At 43.4% G+C, this 18,901-nt stretch overlaps 1 protein-coding gene across 1 annotated transcript; it reads right to left on the reverse strand.

Annotated features, from left to right (window-relative positions):
- Nucleotides 1-143: 143 nt before the first annotated feature.
- On the reverse strand, nt 144-14,276 carry LOC127345065 (uncharacterized). Its single transcript, XM_051371474.2, has 8 exons — nt 13,969-14,276; nt 13,784-13,885; nt 13,258-13,390; nt 8,914-9,020; nt 7,160-7,430; nt 5,320-5,447; nt 2,945-3,186; nt 144-784 (listed from the first exon to the last, which is right to left on the reverse strand). Exons 4-8 carry the CDS (start codon nt 8,931-8,933, stop codon nt 771-773), a joined length of 675 nt encoding a protein of 224 aa, XP_051227434.1. The 5' UTR covers nt 8,934-9,020; nt 13,258-13,390; nt 13,784-13,885; nt 13,969-14,276; the 3' UTR covers nt 144-770.
- Nucleotides 14,277-18,901: the final 4,625 nt, after the last annotated feature.

Here is an 18,901-nt window from a genome sequence, read left to right on the forward strand (position 1 = left end):
GAGAAAATTTTAGTCGAAGAAAAACACGGCAAACAAGAACACCTTATTTATTTATCGGAATCGAGGGAGTAATGGTTTGGACCAACAAAATATAAAAGAATCGGTTTCATCAGGTACGTACGCTACAATCTAGCATAGATAGACCAGCAAACTGAAATTCTGGATTTATTTCTGTATATATATGAATACACAAGCCAACATACAGGTTAGCTACCACGTCCTGCTTGTTATTCTGGTGATTTGCATTCATGTGTGTTAATCTACCACACATACACTTCGTATCAACCCACCATGCATAAGCTAGCTAGCTTCCTACACTCGACCGATCAGATCCAAGTATTGACTCGAGGTTGCCACAAGAACACAACATGACACCAACCATTGCTAGCTATCTACCATGTCCATCTCAAAATACCATACATCAAAAATAGTCATGGAGAGCTGACGATGAACACACATCTAGCTTGACCAACATCACATAACATCCATCAAGTTAAAGAGCAAGTCTGGCCGGCTTGGCCAAACGAGCATCCCCTACATGAGCGCCATGGCAACCCGCAGACTGCTCCATCTAGCATCTCATCTGGCCGCCAATGCTCGAACGAGGCTCGGCGGCTAGGTGATCAGGAGTATAGCTCACTGCCAGCCTCTGGAAACATGTGTCGATATTATCAGGTTCCACCATGATCAACGTCTTCTCATCAGCAGCCTCTACCATGGTCAGAATTTTCTCAACAATATCTACCATGAAAATACATTAGAAAATCTTCTCATCGAGTTGGTCCTGCATTCCAATTGTATATATCAACATCAATCATGTACACAATAGCCCTCAACACAATAACAAATAGAGAAGCTCAACTTAAGGACTTGAGCAAGAGCAGGCAACTCAGACTCATCGTAAGGTTAAATTTGATGAAAACTAAAAACCTAGAAGCACAACTTGCAGAAAAGAAGAAGCACCCAGGTTCACGCATCCATGAAAAAGCACTAGCTACTAGCTAGTCAAACACAGAAGAAGCATGAGATGATCTGGGTTGCTCAAAAAAATAGGCACAAGCAGTAGCTATGAAGATGAAAGAAAACACTAGCTAGTCAAAGTGCCATGTGATCCTAACTAGCTGGCAATACTCCTGGCATAGTCGCTTCCTATTCTTGACATAGTACACCTCTATTCATCTGTGACTGAATATTTACAGAAAACTATGTACTTCTTTTGACTTTGGCTTTATGTTTTAACCTATGAGAGAGCACAATTTGTCTTCATAAAAAGATATTCCGCTGGTAAAATTTTGTCTAACTTAATGCTATTTGGCACAGACACTGACTACATGGTACCGCTGGTACATGCATTCAAAATTAAAAGTAATTCCACCTAGATGTTTCAACAAGCAGCACTTCTGCATGGACTATAATGATACCGACAGAATGCAACAAGAAACAACATTAAAGGACATGAAGGCATGTGTTGTTGTTGTGGCTTGTCCTTACAATGATCAAGATATGTGTAAGATGATAGCACTTTTGTACACAAAAAAAGGAACTGCCTACACGTATTTTTTCCTCACATATTGTTGATGTTATTTGTATAGTCAAACCTTCTTGCGGATAGTGCATCATATTTGTAGCTGAATCATCTCAAACACTTAAACTGGCCTTGACTGTTCAGCTTCTATCATGCAACCAACGTTTCTTCTACTCCCTTCGATTCATATTAATTGACTTAACTTTATCTAGATACAAATGTGTCTAGTTAACAAACACGTCTAGATTCATCCGTAACTACACAAAGTTGAGTCAATTAATTTGGATCGGAGGGAGTATATGAAACGTTAGACCAGTAATTATTCAGCTTCAAAACCTATTCTTTGGATTTAAGTCAGTCTGACTAGACAGTAAACCAAGATCCTAGAGACTACAGTTTTTTAAGTAATAATCCTGACGAAAAGCAAGTTCAAGAAAGACTAAACTTGTGATTTAAGAAGTACCAAAGCATGCAAAAAAAATCCTTAGATGAGCTAGCACCATTCGAATCTTGTATAAAACAACAAAACCAACGAAAATATAAAACCACAAATACATAGAGACCTATAGAGCTATACCATCTCCAAGAATATAGCACAGAAATCAGTACTTAAAAAACACCCAAACAATCGATGACTCGGGTTTCAACCTACAACGCAACCATAAAGGTGGTACTTGTTTGCCAAATATTGGATACAAACATTTTATGGAGAATGATATAAAAATTCATACACGCATCTCCATTTTTTTATTTAGTCTAATCACTAAATATGCAGTCACAGTTGTTTGTATCTTCCGAGGTACAAACAGATGGTTCTAATCTAATAGGTGGCAATGACTCCATAGTTGCTCCTAACATCGGAAGAGTAATACTTGGCAGAGCAAGAAACTAAGCTCATCTTGGATGCTTGACACCGTCAAGAATAACATGTTATTCTACCTGCCGGAAGAATTCATGGATTGTTTTGTCAAAATATATAAGACTAGAGAAAATTGATGAATCGTGACATGAGTAATCAGTCTACATTCTTTTTGAACTGACCCACATGAATATCTAAAGCTAGTTTTCAGGTGTTCTCTATTTCTCTAGAACACACAAATATGAACAAACCGAAAATAACTAAGGTTGGGTTTCATTGAAACTTGAACCGAATAGACCAGGGATAATATGGATAAAATGCTCATGCCCAGATCAGCACCTCAACCTTCAACCTGAAGCAACACAACACACACGGATATAAAGCACACTGGATCTTTCCAGAACGTAAACAGTAGGAAATCTACAATATGCACTAGTCGAAGAAGAAGCTCGCCTCGTCCATATGCAATGATTCAATTCTTAATGTCTACATATGCAATGATTCAATAGCAAGATTTCAAAACATTTTTCAATAACAGGTTCTATAAGTACCGGAATCACCTGCAAGGACTGGCCATTCGACACCGATGCGTGCCGAACCCTCTTCCTGGCCACCGCCTCCCGCACTGCCAGGAAGCACCGATCTGCCAATCCGGCGGCCATGGCGCCTTCTTCCGAGACACTCTAGGCGAGCACCCTCACCCAGCCCAGCATCCCGTCTATGTCCTCCCTCTTCACATGGATGGGATGCCAGCTGCACCTTCACATGCTCCAGCACCGTAGTTAAGATATCACGTTCTGCCCTGCCAAACCGAGACAAAATCAGTTTGTTATGTCTAATATAGAAACTAATAGATCTCACACACCATGCACATAGTTCATTCGTTCACTAGAAAAAGGTGATCATAGAAAATGATTAACTTTGTGGAAAAGTAAATATATAATAGATGACCAGAATATACATCAAAACAGGTCCAAATTGACATCTTAGTGTGGCTGACATACTAGTTAAACATGGTGATTTTTAAACCAGAACCTAGTGCCTCCATTCTGCTCCAACAACTAGCTGCACTAGATAGACTTGAGTCGATAAACACGCACATCAATCTTTTAGAATCTTGCCATGGGTATGAACAAGACTAGCAAGAAAAACTAAAGTAATACAAGTCAGGTCCAGAATCTTATGCAACAGTAACTACAGCAATTACTGCCACCAGATAACAAGCTAGCCGTCTTGGAAAGAATTCCATATTGTGTAGAACCATTAAAGGTTTTGACAGTAGAGCACATGCGTTGTATTCCCCACTAAGGCCTTGTTCGGTTAAACCCAATCATGTATGAAACATGTATAAACGAATAGGAAATGTTTTTCTGATCAATTTGATATATAATTTTGTATTTTTCTGAAATTATATGAATTATTAAACAATTACTGAGAATAACAGAAAATAGAAAAGCTTTATTGCGCCATGCTGACGTCATGCTGACGTCAGCACGACCTTGAGCTCGCAGATGCCGCAGCAATCGGCCGATTGAGGCCGAATTAGGGCGAGGGCGCGGGGGCAAACGACGCAGGGCGTCGCGCTGGACCTTTTGGTGGCGCCGCCGCCCACCAATGGTCGCCGGAGCGATCACGACGGCGATGGCCGGCGGCCGAGCTCGCAGGTGCTCGTCGCGGGGGCGGACCAGAGCGGGAGGGAGAGGGATAGGGGGGTCCAGGAGGACCGCTAGCTCACCAGGAGCGCGGGGAAATCGACGGCGAGGCCAGAGGTGGCCGCATGGCGACACGGCGGTCGTCGGCGTTCTTCCCGGCCGCGGGGAAGACGAGGATGGCGGCGGCGACTGCGGGCTTCCGGGCTCAATTCCTTGGAGGGGGAGGACGAGAGGAGCAAGGCGGAGACGATGGTGGTCGCGGCTGGGCGCGGGGGTGGCCGGAGCGACGGCGCGAGGCGGCGACTGCCACGGCTAGGGTTTGGGCGCGCTCACAGAGAAGGAGAGGTCCAGGGAGAGGGAAGATAGGGATGAGGGGGAGGCGTCGAGGGAGGGAGGGCGCAGGACGTCTCCTGGCCGGGGCGGCGAAGCAGGAGGTGGCGGTGTCGGGCGCGCAGGGCAGGGCACACAGGTGCCTGCCTGGGCCAGGAAGAAGACAAGGGGTGTTTTGCCCATAGCCCCCTGGCTTTTTTGGGAAAACTCTGGAAATTTTAAAACAGGGCAAAATCAAATATATTTTGGCATTTTGCAACCCTTTAGAGATACAAAATAACTTAAAAACTTTAGGGGAAATATTTAGTGCCCTTCCTCATGTATTTGAGGTTCCACATATTTTGGTTTTCAAGATTTGAAACAAATTGGGAGAATTTAAAATAGAGGAAGGTTTGCATACATGTTGGGTTTCCACTTTATTTATTTGCAAATTTCTTAGTGCATTTTAAATGATGCTCATGAATGCACAATCAAATCCTAATTAGAGTTTAGCAAAACAGGGATGTTACAATAATTAGATGCTACCTTCCTCTTTCGGAACCAAAAATTAACAAATGGACTTCATTTTGAGGACACCTAAAGGATCATCAACTTGATCTACAACTAAAGCATGCTAGTCACAATCAATGGATGTTAGAGTGCACAAGTTCCAGAACAGAAGAATGCATTCGTCAAAAGAGTGTATACGTTTGTACATTACACGAGCAGCGGCGGAATCGCAAGCAAACTATAACTATATATGTCGAGATCTAAATAACAACTCCATCGTCGCATGCACAAGTAACGCGCATGACTACAAAACATCAATTAATTATTCAGGCCTTGGACAGGAGACGCGTCACTAGATAAATAGATGGCTGCAAAATACAGGTTCGACTAGCCATCATCGAGCTACCAACCTACAGAGGTGATGAAGTGATTTTTTAACAGAGAAGAGAAGGGGCAGGAGTCACCTAGTGGTTTGCCGTAGGCGTTCTCCTACCCAGCATCGTCTGAGCTGAGTAAGAGCAAGTTGTTGGCAGTAATGAACCAACCGCTCACGCCCATCACTGCCACTACCTGTACCACCATTCCTCCAAAGCTGGTACAATGTAAGCAAGCACCACATCAGTCCTAAACTTCAGAAATCTGAACATGTACATTTAGTAAGTATAGTAGTAGTACTAGTAGTTTCATTAATTAACATCAATGCTTTTGGACAGGAAATATTAAGAAATATGCATTCATTCACTTGATGTGCTATCAATGTTTCTTAAAAAAAACAGATCGAAACAATAGAGAAATGTAGCTACACACAATAACTAAATAATCAGAGAACTTTCAGATCCTAAAGTGAACAACTTAAGCATGGAGAATTCTCAATGAAAGTTTTTTTAAAAAGAAAGCACTTCTCATGCATAAGATATCCAAGGTATTTTTAAAAAGAAAGCACTTCTCATCATCTGCATGGCACCATTTTCATCCAAAAACTGAACCATCAAATTCTAGAAGAGGACAATAAAAACCAGTGAGTTTTTCCGTGCAAAATACAGAATCGAACTCAGTGGGGGATGTGATCAGATAGAGCTAATACATAATCATTGGACATCGGAATCAGTAGATCACTTGCATAAGGTACATAATCAAAAAATTCAAGCTTCATTCTGAGTAGATAGACAAATATAGCTCGCATAGCATACAATGTGTTATTTACAAGACTTACTAGATCAAACAGAACAGGGAGGTTTGAACTCCAAGAATCAAGTAAAATGATACGGTCAGCTATCCAACATAAAATTTGTATTTCACCACATCAGTACCTAGCCAAGCTCGTAACTCTAGAATATGATGCAACACTACAGAAATATGGCTGATGTACTACTATTTATAAGCATGGATAATCAATAACACAACAACCAGGTTGGATCAGCTTTTAAATAGCCACTCCATACAAAGATAGATCCATCAGGTGCTTTGCAACAAAATAGATGCATTTCACCTACAGAAGTTAAGAATATCCATGCAAGAAGTAAGCAGTCAAGCAGAACGTCCAGTATGAACCACTAAGAACATTAAATGATATGCAATCATCAGCTATCATGACATTTGAAGTGTGCATAGCATGATAAGGTCTAGTTTACTGTAACACATACATTTGAAGTTCTCACATTAAAGGTGCAGCAGTAGATGCTTTTTCCTCCAGTACCCTAAAATATCAACTTTTGTTCATTCAGACACAATTGGTGAAAGACTAAAAATATCAACTTTTGTTCATTCAGACACAATTGGTGAAAGACGCATGAACTGCAGAAGTACTTCACCCATGCATAACTTAAGTGAGCATCAAGTAGTGGACAATGCAACTTGTATTCTGGTGAAAATGCAGATCAAACACAAAATTTTGTATGCATCAACATGTAAAGGAACACTCAAGCCCACAACCCCACACCGTTATAATCTAACCATGAAGCACCAGTCCAAAAATAAATAATAAGGATGTAATCATGTAAATCCTAGGACAAAATGAAGTATAAGGACAACGTCAAGTATTGCGTGAGCAAAGCTAGTATAACGATCTAAAACCCTTGTATTGTGTACATGATATATTCTCTCTCTATCCAGCATAAAGTAAACTACAGCATGAAGAAAAATGGGAAATGCTTAGCACGGTAGAAAAGAGCAGGAACAGGTGGCTGTGCAAAACTAGAAAAAAATTATTAATCCTGTGAGCAAATGTAATTTTGGAATGTAGCAAGTAATATACTCTGAAACTTCTCTCACTATAATATGCAATATAGCATAAAGTGTGCACACCTTCTTGACGATGTCATGGTCATCCCCGTTCAAACAGCGATACGATGTGGCAGCGGTGGAAAAGACGGCCTTCTCCTCTCCAGTGACACAAGCAGCGTCGTTGCTGTCGGTGACCGGGGCATCGATGGTGACCCTTGGCAGCAAGGGTGCCACACCAGTACCACTTGCGATGCAGCACAAGAACCGGGTCGATTCATCTTTCCTCCTCAAGGTAGAGGTACGCCAACCACAGCTCCTCCTGTCGCCGGTTCTTGATTCTTGCATGCACAACCTGGAGATGTTGCACAACAGCGTCGATGGTGAGATGCATTTGGTCATTGATTCCTCATTGGACACAAGAGTTAAAGGCATCTAGTATCAAATAGTAATCAAGAGGAGATATTTTTCAGTAGAGTCAACATTATCCAGCAGCTAGAATCAACTACAAATCAAAATCCAGTAGTATCAACTACATGTGTGATTGCATGCCTAAACCTTAGGTGTGATGAAAAAGAAGAAATGAACGAGAACTGGTCATATCATTCTGTTAATGAATCGGATTGAGTTACATGTGCAACAACAAGACATGAGCAATATATTTTCTAACTGTGATATCAGAAGAGGGTGCCAGCTCAGCTCGTGGCCTCGGGTTGACTTAATCTGAGCATTGAAAGCACTACACATTCAGGCAAGGCAGATAAATCAAGAATAGGTCAAGACCAACAAGTAGCTAGATTTATGCTACGGTCAATGCTTAAAGAAATGAAGAGAACGGGTAAAAGAGTCCAGAGAGAGCCTTCAAAGATGCAAAGAGAACGAGAGGGTGGCTATGTTACTACTGCTAACAATTTGGTACCAGAAATATCATCTCAGTACGATCTAGTGTAGACACAGGACATGAGAAGATTGATCCTTTCATGGCACAGGGGAATTCATATGTTCATATGTATGATAATCAGAAATGATTCAAAAAATAGTAACATATTTACTAAGTACCAGGATATTAATAGTTTAAATAACTAGGAGCAGTGGATAAAAATCACAACTAAAAGTTTAACTTCCAGATGGTAATCTGCATATTATTTCCAAAAGCACAACTAAGAGTTTAACTCCAAAACAGATGTGAATGTTGGCTGCAGTAAATTGACCTTATTTTGTATATTGTAAAAATACAGTGCTAAACACTAGAATAATTCATAACAAAGAAGTAAAACAAGTGATAAACATTGGAATAATTCAGAACAAAGCAGCAAATACATGTTGGCTCAGTTTTATGTTTCAACCTCAACTGTGTGTGTAGTTGAAGTCAAATCATAAAACTAGATAAGCTAATCTCAAGCTATCATGCATCTTACCTGTGTAACACTAATGAACCTACAAATGTGCAGAACATACCTATTTTAGAGCAACAACTTCACTCATCGGCAGAAAACTTTGGCCACAAAACCAACAAAAATGCGACAGAAAAAGTACAGAAATGACTGCTATAGAGCTAACCATTTCCAAGAATATAACACAGAACTCAGCACTTGAAGAAAACCAAAACGGTAAGAGTTTAATCTAGTTTCAAACTACATCACAACCAAAAGGTGGTACCTATTTGCCAATCGCTCTCAAAACTAATAGTACCATATAGTACTCCCCAATAAACCACAAACCAGTACATACCATGCCATCTGCAATCAATAAGTACTTCCAGCAACCTAGTGAGTAGGGCAACACCATGCACATAAAGCGAAAGCACTGTCAACGAAAGAAAAGGCAGCTGGAGGCACCTTCCAACCGCAGCCGTCATTGTCCTGACATCCTACATGCAGAGCAAGTCGCCGGCCCTTAACTCACTGCCGCCCATCATCGCCGCTGCCTCAAGGCTGACAGCAACCTGCAGAATATATTTAGGAAAAATAACATGTCAATTAGTATTGGCAAGATACTAGAAGTACATATAAATGGGTATATGTAGTGCTAGTGCTGCCTATTTATGCAATGTTGTAGTTGCCTATATATGTAGTGCTACTAGCGTTCGGTTATTCAAAAATCAAATTTTTCCAAAGGAAATATAATTATAACCAACTTAAGGATCTTGCATAAAGAAATGAAATTGTATTAGTTCTAGAAAATAAGGAAATCAAATGGAAATACATTCTACAAGCACCGGCCAGCATAATCACATGCAAACAACTATGTATGTTAAGATTTATTTCATAGCAACATAGTTATAACATACTGAACTGGCCCACAAAAATCAAATACTTCCACAAGCAGTGATGACTATGGAGTACTAAATAGCACCGTAACTTGACAGACAAACACCAGGTGCACCAGATCTTAGGGAAACAAAATTAGCCTAAGCTTATCTACTTTTTCTCACTTGTACCAATCATAAAGAGCACATCCTCCATCAGGACATACCCCAGAGTCACATTTAATTTTTCATTATGAAAGATAAAAAGGTTTATTTTGAAGCTTAAGAACGAAGTTGCTGCATCTGTTTATCATCAGCTGAAAGCTAACCTTTAGTTCAAGCCAGTACCATGGATGAGCACAAGTTACCATATCAGAACCATAGTGTTGAGTGACCAAAAAGGTCAAGACAGTACTATGAATGAGCAATTACAAAAAATGATCGGAAGCACAACCAAACAACTTTATATGTTGAAATCAAAATAACAACTCCATCAATAGACGAATATGAAGGACAAGTAATGCGCATGACACAATTTTGAGCAACCAGCCACATTATACCAGAGCAAGAGCACTGAAACCTAAACCAGCAGGTATCACGAATCACGTGGAAGAAAGAAGGGAGGAAGCAGAAGCTCGCCTAAAACATTAAGGGCATGTTTTGTATGTCAGGGGAGCTCAGATTTTCACACTACACCCAACCTTTGAGTCTTGGCCCATGCTAGTCCTCTGGGGACTGCCCACCTCACCCCGAAAACACCTCTCAGCCAGGTTGATTAGAAAATCTCAAATCGAGGTTTGCTACTCGCCCTGAAACCTTTCGCACGCGACCACGAGATGCCTCCTCTGCACCCCTCTCTCCCTCACGAGATCCAGGCCCCCAACGGCACACCTCGTCCGCTGCCTCACCAGTTCGAGCACCGTCCCGGCATGCTCACCCCTACTACATCGAGTTCCCTCCTTCTTCCCCGTACCCAGCCTGCACGGTAGCTCCGTCCCGAGATCCTCCGCCTGCATCTTCGTCCGACGAACTACCTACAACGCGCCGCCGGTGGCTCCCGTATGCCGCTCCGAGCGCTGGCCACGGAGCTCCAACGCCGTTGGATAGCCTGCAGATCCTCCCCAGTCTCACAGCCCAGCCCCAAAGCATGCGACTGAACAATGGCTGCAGGCGAGCGGAGACCATGGCTCAAGACTTGATTGCTTTTAACTCTTTTATTCAAGGTCCCGTGTGTAAGAAAGATGGACTTGTGTGCAATAACTCGTATCTTAACATACACATGCCACCAAAAAATATCTTGGATCAGCATGGGTAAAGTCACCTGAGCTACCAAACACATGATAAAATCTAAGCCCACCTTGTATAGGGTCAACATGTCTCAGCTGGGAAAGTCATTCTGTGGTGACACTGGGTAACACACCCTAACACCAAGAAGAGGCACAACCACGATTTGCTTGGATGAATCCACTAGGTCTAAGAAATAGGCAGCAGCAAACAAATAAACAATGAGAGACTTTGCTTGGATGCAATTTGGGACAACAAAAAGCAAGGATTTGTGGCTCATTTGCTATAGCTTATAAAGGATTTTGGCTTGTGATTTTCCTTAAATTTATGTTTCTTACTTTCAAAGTGTAAGTAATAATCGAGCTACTTGACTAATATGATTTGGAATATGCAGCCAAGTACAGAAAAGTATGAAGCACTCATTCAACTCCAACGAAAAGCACGGATGCGCTTGATGTAAAAAAATCGGTGCTTTGCATCGCACAAGACGATTACATCTCAAATAAAACATAAAGGGCGCAGGTGACAACACAAAGGCAATGCCAGCTCCAAACAAAATTGCTATATTCCTATTTGATTAACGATAAAATGGGACAAACACAGGCATGCATTTTTTTACTCTACTGGAAGACCAAAAAGGAGACCATCCACCCACCCAAATAGTGGCAGTAAAATATCAGCTTCAACTATTGGAGATCATCACAGAATAAGAAACAGAAGCAGAGCACGTGGAGGAGAAAGGGGAGAAGCAAAACAAAAGAAAACCTCACATAAACTAAGGAGACATAGAGGAAGGCCATCTCTACTGCCATTGCACAGCAGCGAGGGGAGGTGAAAGGTATTAGGAGGCAACACACTGTTCTTGGCCATGCGCGCAATCACCTCCCTCACCTCTCTTTGTCACTTTCTCTGCAGTGGAATACCATCAATAATGGGACTATAAATCAAATAAACGTATGCTGCAAAGTAGAGTACATTATGCCCGAGCCCTGAAAATTTCGACCATTCAGTGGCAATCTACAGTGGGAAAAGGAATGAAAAAAGGTCCGGCCATGTTGTGCAAACTATAGAATATTGTCCAGACTTGGAACAATGTAAGTAATGCAGCTACTTGACAAATACGATTCCAAAATTGCTACCAAAATCCAGAATAGTGTCCCATGCAGAAGCTCGCCAAAAACATTAAGGGCATGTTTTGTATGTCAGGGGAGCTCAGATTTTCAGACTACACCCAACATTTGAGTCTTAGCTCGTGTTAGTCCTCTGGGCACTGCCCACCTCACCCCGAAAACAGCTCTCAGCCAGGCTGAGTATAAAAGCTCAAATCGAGGTTTGCTACTAGCCCCGAAACCTTTCTCCCTCACCCTCCGGAAAATCCACCCCCCCCCCCCCCCCCCCCCCGAAGCAGCATGCCCGCACCCCTCTCTCTCACATGAGATCTGGGCACCCAACGCTGCTGGCCCCTACTCCGTCGAGTTCCCTCCTTCTCCTTCCCCGTAAACACCCTGCACGATAGGTCCATCCCAAGATCCTTCGTCCTGCGAACTACCTACAACGCGCCGCCGATGGCTCCCGTATGCTGCTCCGAGCTCTGGCCACAGAGCTCCAACGTCGTTGGATAGCCTGCAGCTCCTCCCCACGGTTTCACAGCCCAGACCCAAAGCATGCGAGTGAACCATGGCTGCAGGCAGCGGAGACCATGGCTGCAGGCGAGCGGAGACCATGGCTCAAGACTTGATTGCTTTTTACTATTTTATTCAAGGTCCTGTCTGTAAGAAAGCTAGACTTGTGTGCAATAACTCATATCTTAACATACACATGCCACCAAAAAACATCTTGGATCAGCATGGGTGAAGTCACCTGAGCTACCAAACACATGATAAAATCTGAGCCCAGCTTGTATAGGGTCAACATGTCTCAGCTGGGAAGTAATTCTGTAGTGACACAGGCTAACACACCCTAAGACCAAGAAGAGGCCACCGCTGCCACCATCCACCATCGCACAACCACTAAGAGAACCTGCATCTCATACACATAGCGAACATGAACCCACTAGGTCTAAGAAATAGACAGCAGCAAAGAAATAAACAATGGGAGACATTGCTTGGATGCAATTTGGGACAACAAAAAGCAAGGATTTACGGCTCATTTGCAATAGCTTATGAAGGAATTTTGACTTGTGATTTTTCTTACAACTTATGGTTCTTACTTTCAAAGAGTGTAAGTAGTAATCTAGCTACTTGACTAATATGATTTGAAATATGCAGCCAAGTACAGAAAAGTATGAAGCTCTCATTTAACTCCCACCAAAACCACGTATGCGCTTGATGTCAAAAAACTCGGTGCTTTGCATCGCACAAGACGATTACATCTCAAATAGAAATATAAAGGGCACAGGTGACAACACAAAGGCAATGCCAGCTCCCAACGAAATTGCTATATTCCTATTTGAGTAACGAGAAATTGGGACAAACACAGGCTCATAGAAATGCATTTTTTTACTCTATTGGAAGACCAAAGCGGAGACCATCCACCCACCCAAATAGTGGCAGTAAAATATCAGCTTCAACTATTGGAGATCATCACACAATAAGAAACAGAAGCAGAGCAAGTGGAGGAGAAAGGGGAGAAGCAAAAAAAGAAAACTCACATAAACTAAGGAGACGTAGAGGAAGGCCATCTCTACTGCCATCGCACAGCAGCAAGGGCAGAGGTGAAAGGTATTAGGAGGCAACACCCCTGTTGTTGGCCATGCACGCAATCACCTCTCCTTGTCACTTTGTCTGCAGTGGAATACCATCCATGTCAGTGTTCCAATAATGAGACTATAAATCAAATAAATGTAGGCTGAAAAGTAGAGTACATTATGCCCGATCCCTGAAAATTTCGACCATTCAATGGCAATGTACAGGTGGTAAAAGGAATGAAAAAAGGCCTGGCCATGTTGTGCAAACTATAGAATATGGTCCAGAATTGGAACAATGTAAGTAATGCAGCTACTTGACAAATACGATTCCAAAATTGCTAGTACCAAAATGCAGAAAAGTGTCCCATGAAAATCAAGGCCCTATATATGTCAAAACTCTGCGCTTTGCATTGCACAAGACGATTACATCACAGCATATAAATAAACATGAAGGAGAGAATCACGACAGCACCATTGAGATGGAGCTCACCTGAGATGGGGATGGCAATCTCGGTGCGCGCCGACCAGCGGCGCATCCGACGCCTGGCACACACGGTGGGGGGCAATAGAAGCATGAGCTCCTTATCGTTATCTGCAAGAACGGTGCATGAACATGAGCAAGATGACAAGAATCCGAGGTATGGATGGGAAGATGAGATGGGATCAGGAGCTCACAAAAGGGAGACGGGTGAAGTCGACGTCCAGGGCGCAGCGGAGGAGGTCGTCCATCTCCCGCTGCTGCTGCTGCTGCTTGGGCCGTCGCCATGGCCTCCACGGCTGGTGGGTCGAGGCGGGAAGTGAGGCGGAGGAGGGACAGGCATGGAGAGCCCAGGTCGAAGGCGCCGGTGCGGGAGGCGGCGGGAGAGGGGCGCCAAGCTCCAGACGCTTCGTACGACGGCCCCTCCTTGGGCGGAGGTCCTTGACGCCAGCCGCCTCTATGGCTTGGCGCGGGCGCGGGGCCGGTGGCCGGCGTGGAGGAATTGCGGGTGGGGGCGGGGAGCGGCGGCGGCGGCGGCGAAGTTGGGGTTCGATTGATGGAACGAAAGAATTTTTGGGTTTGGTTGAGTTGGTCTCGGGAACAATAGAATTTTTGATTTTGTTGAGTTGGTCTCGCCTCGGGAAGACGAGAGATTAATGAGGTATGCGTGCTGGGAATGGGATCGAGGAGACAATGTCGTGATGTTAGCTTTGGGCTTTGGCCCGTTGAGCATAGGGAGAGATGTAATTTGGGAGCTGATCCGTTTTTAGATGGATCAAATTAATTAACCAACCATGCCCAAACCAGATGACGTGAACCACACATCATTTCATTGTGTGCACAACACAAATACTGATACTTCTGCACATGTGGTGAAAAATGGAACCATATATATCATGGTGAACAAGGGAAGAAAAGAAATCACCTTACAGGAATTTCGCCCAACACCTAAAGTAGGTGTACACACGGTCAGGCTAAAATCAATCACCCGTGGAAGAAGCAAGGTGCTTACGACGAGATCGCAGAAAGAAGACATGGTAATAGAGATCACATCAAGGATGATGGCGCCTTGGCGTCGGTTCAACACCGCCCTCATCTCCTAAGGACAAAGACCTCTTTGCGATTCGCGGAGCGGCAAGATCCTCGCTGACACCTTCCTTGATATAATGACTATATATTGCCTTTCTAAACTTTGGGCATCTTTTCCCTTAGCGAAGGATAACAAAGATGAAAATAACTAGTTGATGTTAGGTTATTTTCATTTTTGTCAATTTGCATGTTATCTAAAATTGGCGGCGATGACCCATGCATGGTTAATGAATTGATAAGTAAGTTGAGGGGCGTCGACTAGTTTTTTTTCTCTCTAGAGAAAACGCAAAGGTCATTGCTTTTCGATGCATTGATAGGAAAGAAGGTTATATGTACAAACACAATAATGAACTAACACCACGCCATAGAACAAAACCTAGAAAGCTAATTAAGGGAGAATTTGGCTAAGCCCCCGTGCTCCCGCGCTTCACCCACGATCTCGCTGCTGCTTTAATCTTGTCGGCCAACACGGCTACTGAGGACTAAGCATTGTTGAAGACCGCCTTGTTCCTATGCTCCCAAATCCACCACGCCATTAGCATGATCAATGACGAGGTTCCTTTGTGCATCTGGCGGTGGTCGATTATATCACCAGCAACCACCACTTTGCCAAATCACCGTGGACAAGTTATAACAGCTGGCCTAGGAGGCCAGGCTACCATGCATGCTCTAGTCGGCTAGAACTACATGTACAAGGCTATGCTCCAACTTTTTTGCACTTTTGTGCTTCCCTTACCACGAGCTTGCCTATCAAATACAAAATCCTTCTGGACACACATGGCGTATGGTGGAGCACCATCAAGCCTCGTGAGGATCTTGCATGTATTATGAACTAGTGATATTTACGTCCATCGTGGAAACAAAATTGTGCACTAATTGGTTTGCTAAATGCAAGAGTAATTTGTAGATACATGGTATATAAATATATAATATAATGCAAACAAATAAAATTACTGATTAAAACCTGATGTCACTTGCTAGTAAAAAAGACAATTCATAGACACGTGAAATAATAGGTGGGCATGCGCCACCGGTGGTCCAATAAAGGCCTAAATCTTCTCATGAGGAGAGCAAAATTTACAATGTAATAAATCAAGTACTCCCTCCGTCTATAAAAAAATGTCTCAACTTTGATAAAATTTGTAAGTATATATACACTAAAACATATCTAGATACATGTATATTTTGATAAAATTAATGCATCCTTTTATGGACGGAGATAGTATAAGTTTATAGTTGTTGTGGCACCATGAAGTCACGACGTTAGGCTAATCGGTTCCACTTAGATAGTGGCAGTGGAATGTTTCTTTAAACAAGCAATGCAAGTTCATTAGAATAAATTTTGGTATTAATAATTACCATACGGGGGGAATTCTTTAACCATGAAGAGCTAGTGACGCACTAACAGTGCTACATCTACAGGCAAAAACCTACGAGATTACATGGAAGTTGGAGAGAAATTAGGGGTCCTGAATTCACGGGAGGCAAACATATGCGCACCAACAGAATTCATCCACAAAATTTCGTAAGCCCTTCCCGTAAAGATCCTCACGTAAGTCTAGCATTTTCGAGCGACGCACATTGGGTCCACACCGGGCCATGACAGGAGTCCTTGTGGGCAGCAGAACAACAATTGAGCGAGATTCCGAAGGAAGAAACATCGAGACCCCCCAAGTCGCTTTAGCTCATACATTTTCGTTTCGAAACATAAACAGTGATTACCACACTACTATTAAGAAGATTCGATAGAGGTGGAAAAGAGTTAGGGGAACCGAAACCCTGGTTCCCACGACCTTTCCGTTTCGTTGATGTATCTGCCACCGTGCGTGATGATGCTACGACCTTAATCAGCGCCGACAAGTCTCAAAGTGACAAGGTCTCTGCCGACAAGCCGTGATGAATGATGAACGCGTCGAGCTAGTAGTGGGTTTGCTTGTGGCCATGACATGAGTCCTTGTGGGCGCAACAAGACAACAATGGAGCGAGATTTCGAAGCCGAGACCCCCCAAGTCGCTTTAGCTCATACATTTTCGTTTCGAAACATAAACGATGATTACCGCACTACTATTAAGAAGATTCGATAGAGGTGGAAAAGAGTTAGGGGAACCGAAACCCTGGTTCCCACGACCTTTCCGTTTCGTTGATGTATCTGTCACCGTGCGTGATGATGCTACGACCTTAATCAGCGCCGACAAGTCTCAAAGTGACAAGGTCTCTGCCGGCAAGCCGTGATGAATGATGAACGCGTCGAGCTAGTAGTGGGTTTGCTTGTGGCCATGACATGAGTCCTTGTGGGCGCAACAAGACAACAATGGAGCGAGATTTCGAAGCCGAGACCCCCCAAGTCGCTTTAGCTCATACATTTTCGTTTCGAAACATAAACAGTGATTACCGCACTACTATTAAGAAGATTCGATAGAGGTGGAAAAGAGTTAGGGGAACCGAAACCCTGGTTCCCACGACCTTTCCGTTTCGTTGATGTATCTGTCACCGTGCGTGATGATGCTACGACCTTAATCAGCGCCGACAAGTCTCAAAGTGACAAGGTCTCTGCTTAGGCAAGCCGTGATGAATGATGAACGCGTCGAGCTAGTAGTGGGTTTGCTTGTGGCCATGACATGAGTCCTTGTGGGCGCAACAAGACAACAATGGAGCGAGATTTCGAAGCCGAGACCCCCCAAGTCGCTTTAGCTCATACATTTTCGTTTCGAAACATAAACAGTGATTACCGCACTACTATTAAGAAGATTCGATAGAGGTGGAAAAGAGTTAGGGGAACCGAAACCCTGGTTCCCACGACCTTTCCGTTTCGTTGATGTATCTGTCACCGTGCGTGATGATGCTACGACCTTAATCAGCGCCGACAAGTCTCAAAGTGACAAGGTCTCTGCCGGCAAGCCGTGATGAATGATGAACGCGTCGAGCTAGTAGTGGGTTTGCTTGTGGCCATGACATGAGTCCTTGTGGGCGCAACAAGACAACAATGGAGCGAGATTTCGAAGCCGAGACCCCCCAAGTCGCTTTAGCTCATACATTTTCGTTTCGAAACATAAACACAGATTAGTATTATAAAAGTTTCAGTTGAGGGGGGAAAGAGTTAGGGAATCCAAGCACTGGTTCCCACGACCTTCCATATGGTTGTTGTATATGTCATTGTTTGTGATGACGCTACGACCCTAATCAGCACCGTCAAGTCTCAAAGTGACAAGGTGTATTCCGCCAAGCGGGATGAATGATGAATGAATCCACCAGCGTGACCTGGTTGGCACCAAGACCATCAGGACCGATGGCGATATTTTTTGGTCAGCGGTATGTCATCGGCGGGCGACGGCAACGGCAACGGCAAGCAGGCATGAGCCGGGAGAGTGCGACTTGGAGAGACTGTCCGGAGATGGAGCACTTGGATCAAACAGCTATATTCAGTTATTTTGTGATTAAATACATTAATCGAAGCTACATGCATGCATAGTGTCAACTTTACGTAATGTCAAAAGCCGCACTAATCTCAAAGCACAGAGTGTATGGTAGATATGACACCGGTAGGTACAGTTGACCTTATATTCGCTGCGAGGTTCCAACAAGGAGGTTTTGCAAAGTAAATAAGTTGGTTTTTTAATTACATGGAGCTTTGGCGTTTTCCGTCTAAATAAAATTGGCTTTGCATTCCGTGGTTGCATTCTGTCGTACGTGGTTGCCCAGGTTGGAATTGGATGGAGTGTGCAAGGACGCAATGAATAGGCCGCTAGGTTTGCGTATTGTACGTTTTTATTTTCGAGGGGAATTGCGTATTGTACGTAGGAGAAGAGAAGAGCAGAGCAGAGCATAGAAAAAAGCGACAGCTTTGCATCTTTGTATCGAGCGAAATGCACCCTAAAACCAACAAAAGAAAAAGAAAAACAGCTTTGCATCTTTGTAGTGGGCCGTTGAGAAAAGGAAAGGATGGATTCCAGGGGGCGAGCGAGAGAAAAGGCCAGACTAGCTGATCATTAATTTGCGTGCGGGCGGGCGGTTTGGCTTGTTTTTTTCGCGTTCAGGAGCGGG

The sequence above is a fragment of the Lolium perenne genome, chromosome 3 (assembly GCF_019359855.2).
Source record: "Lolium perenne isolate Kyuss_39 chromosome 3, Kyuss_2.0, whole genome shotgun sequence".
NCBI classification, from domain to species: Eukaryota; Viridiplantae; Streptophyta; class Magnoliopsida; order Poales; family Poaceae; genus Lolium; species Lolium perenne.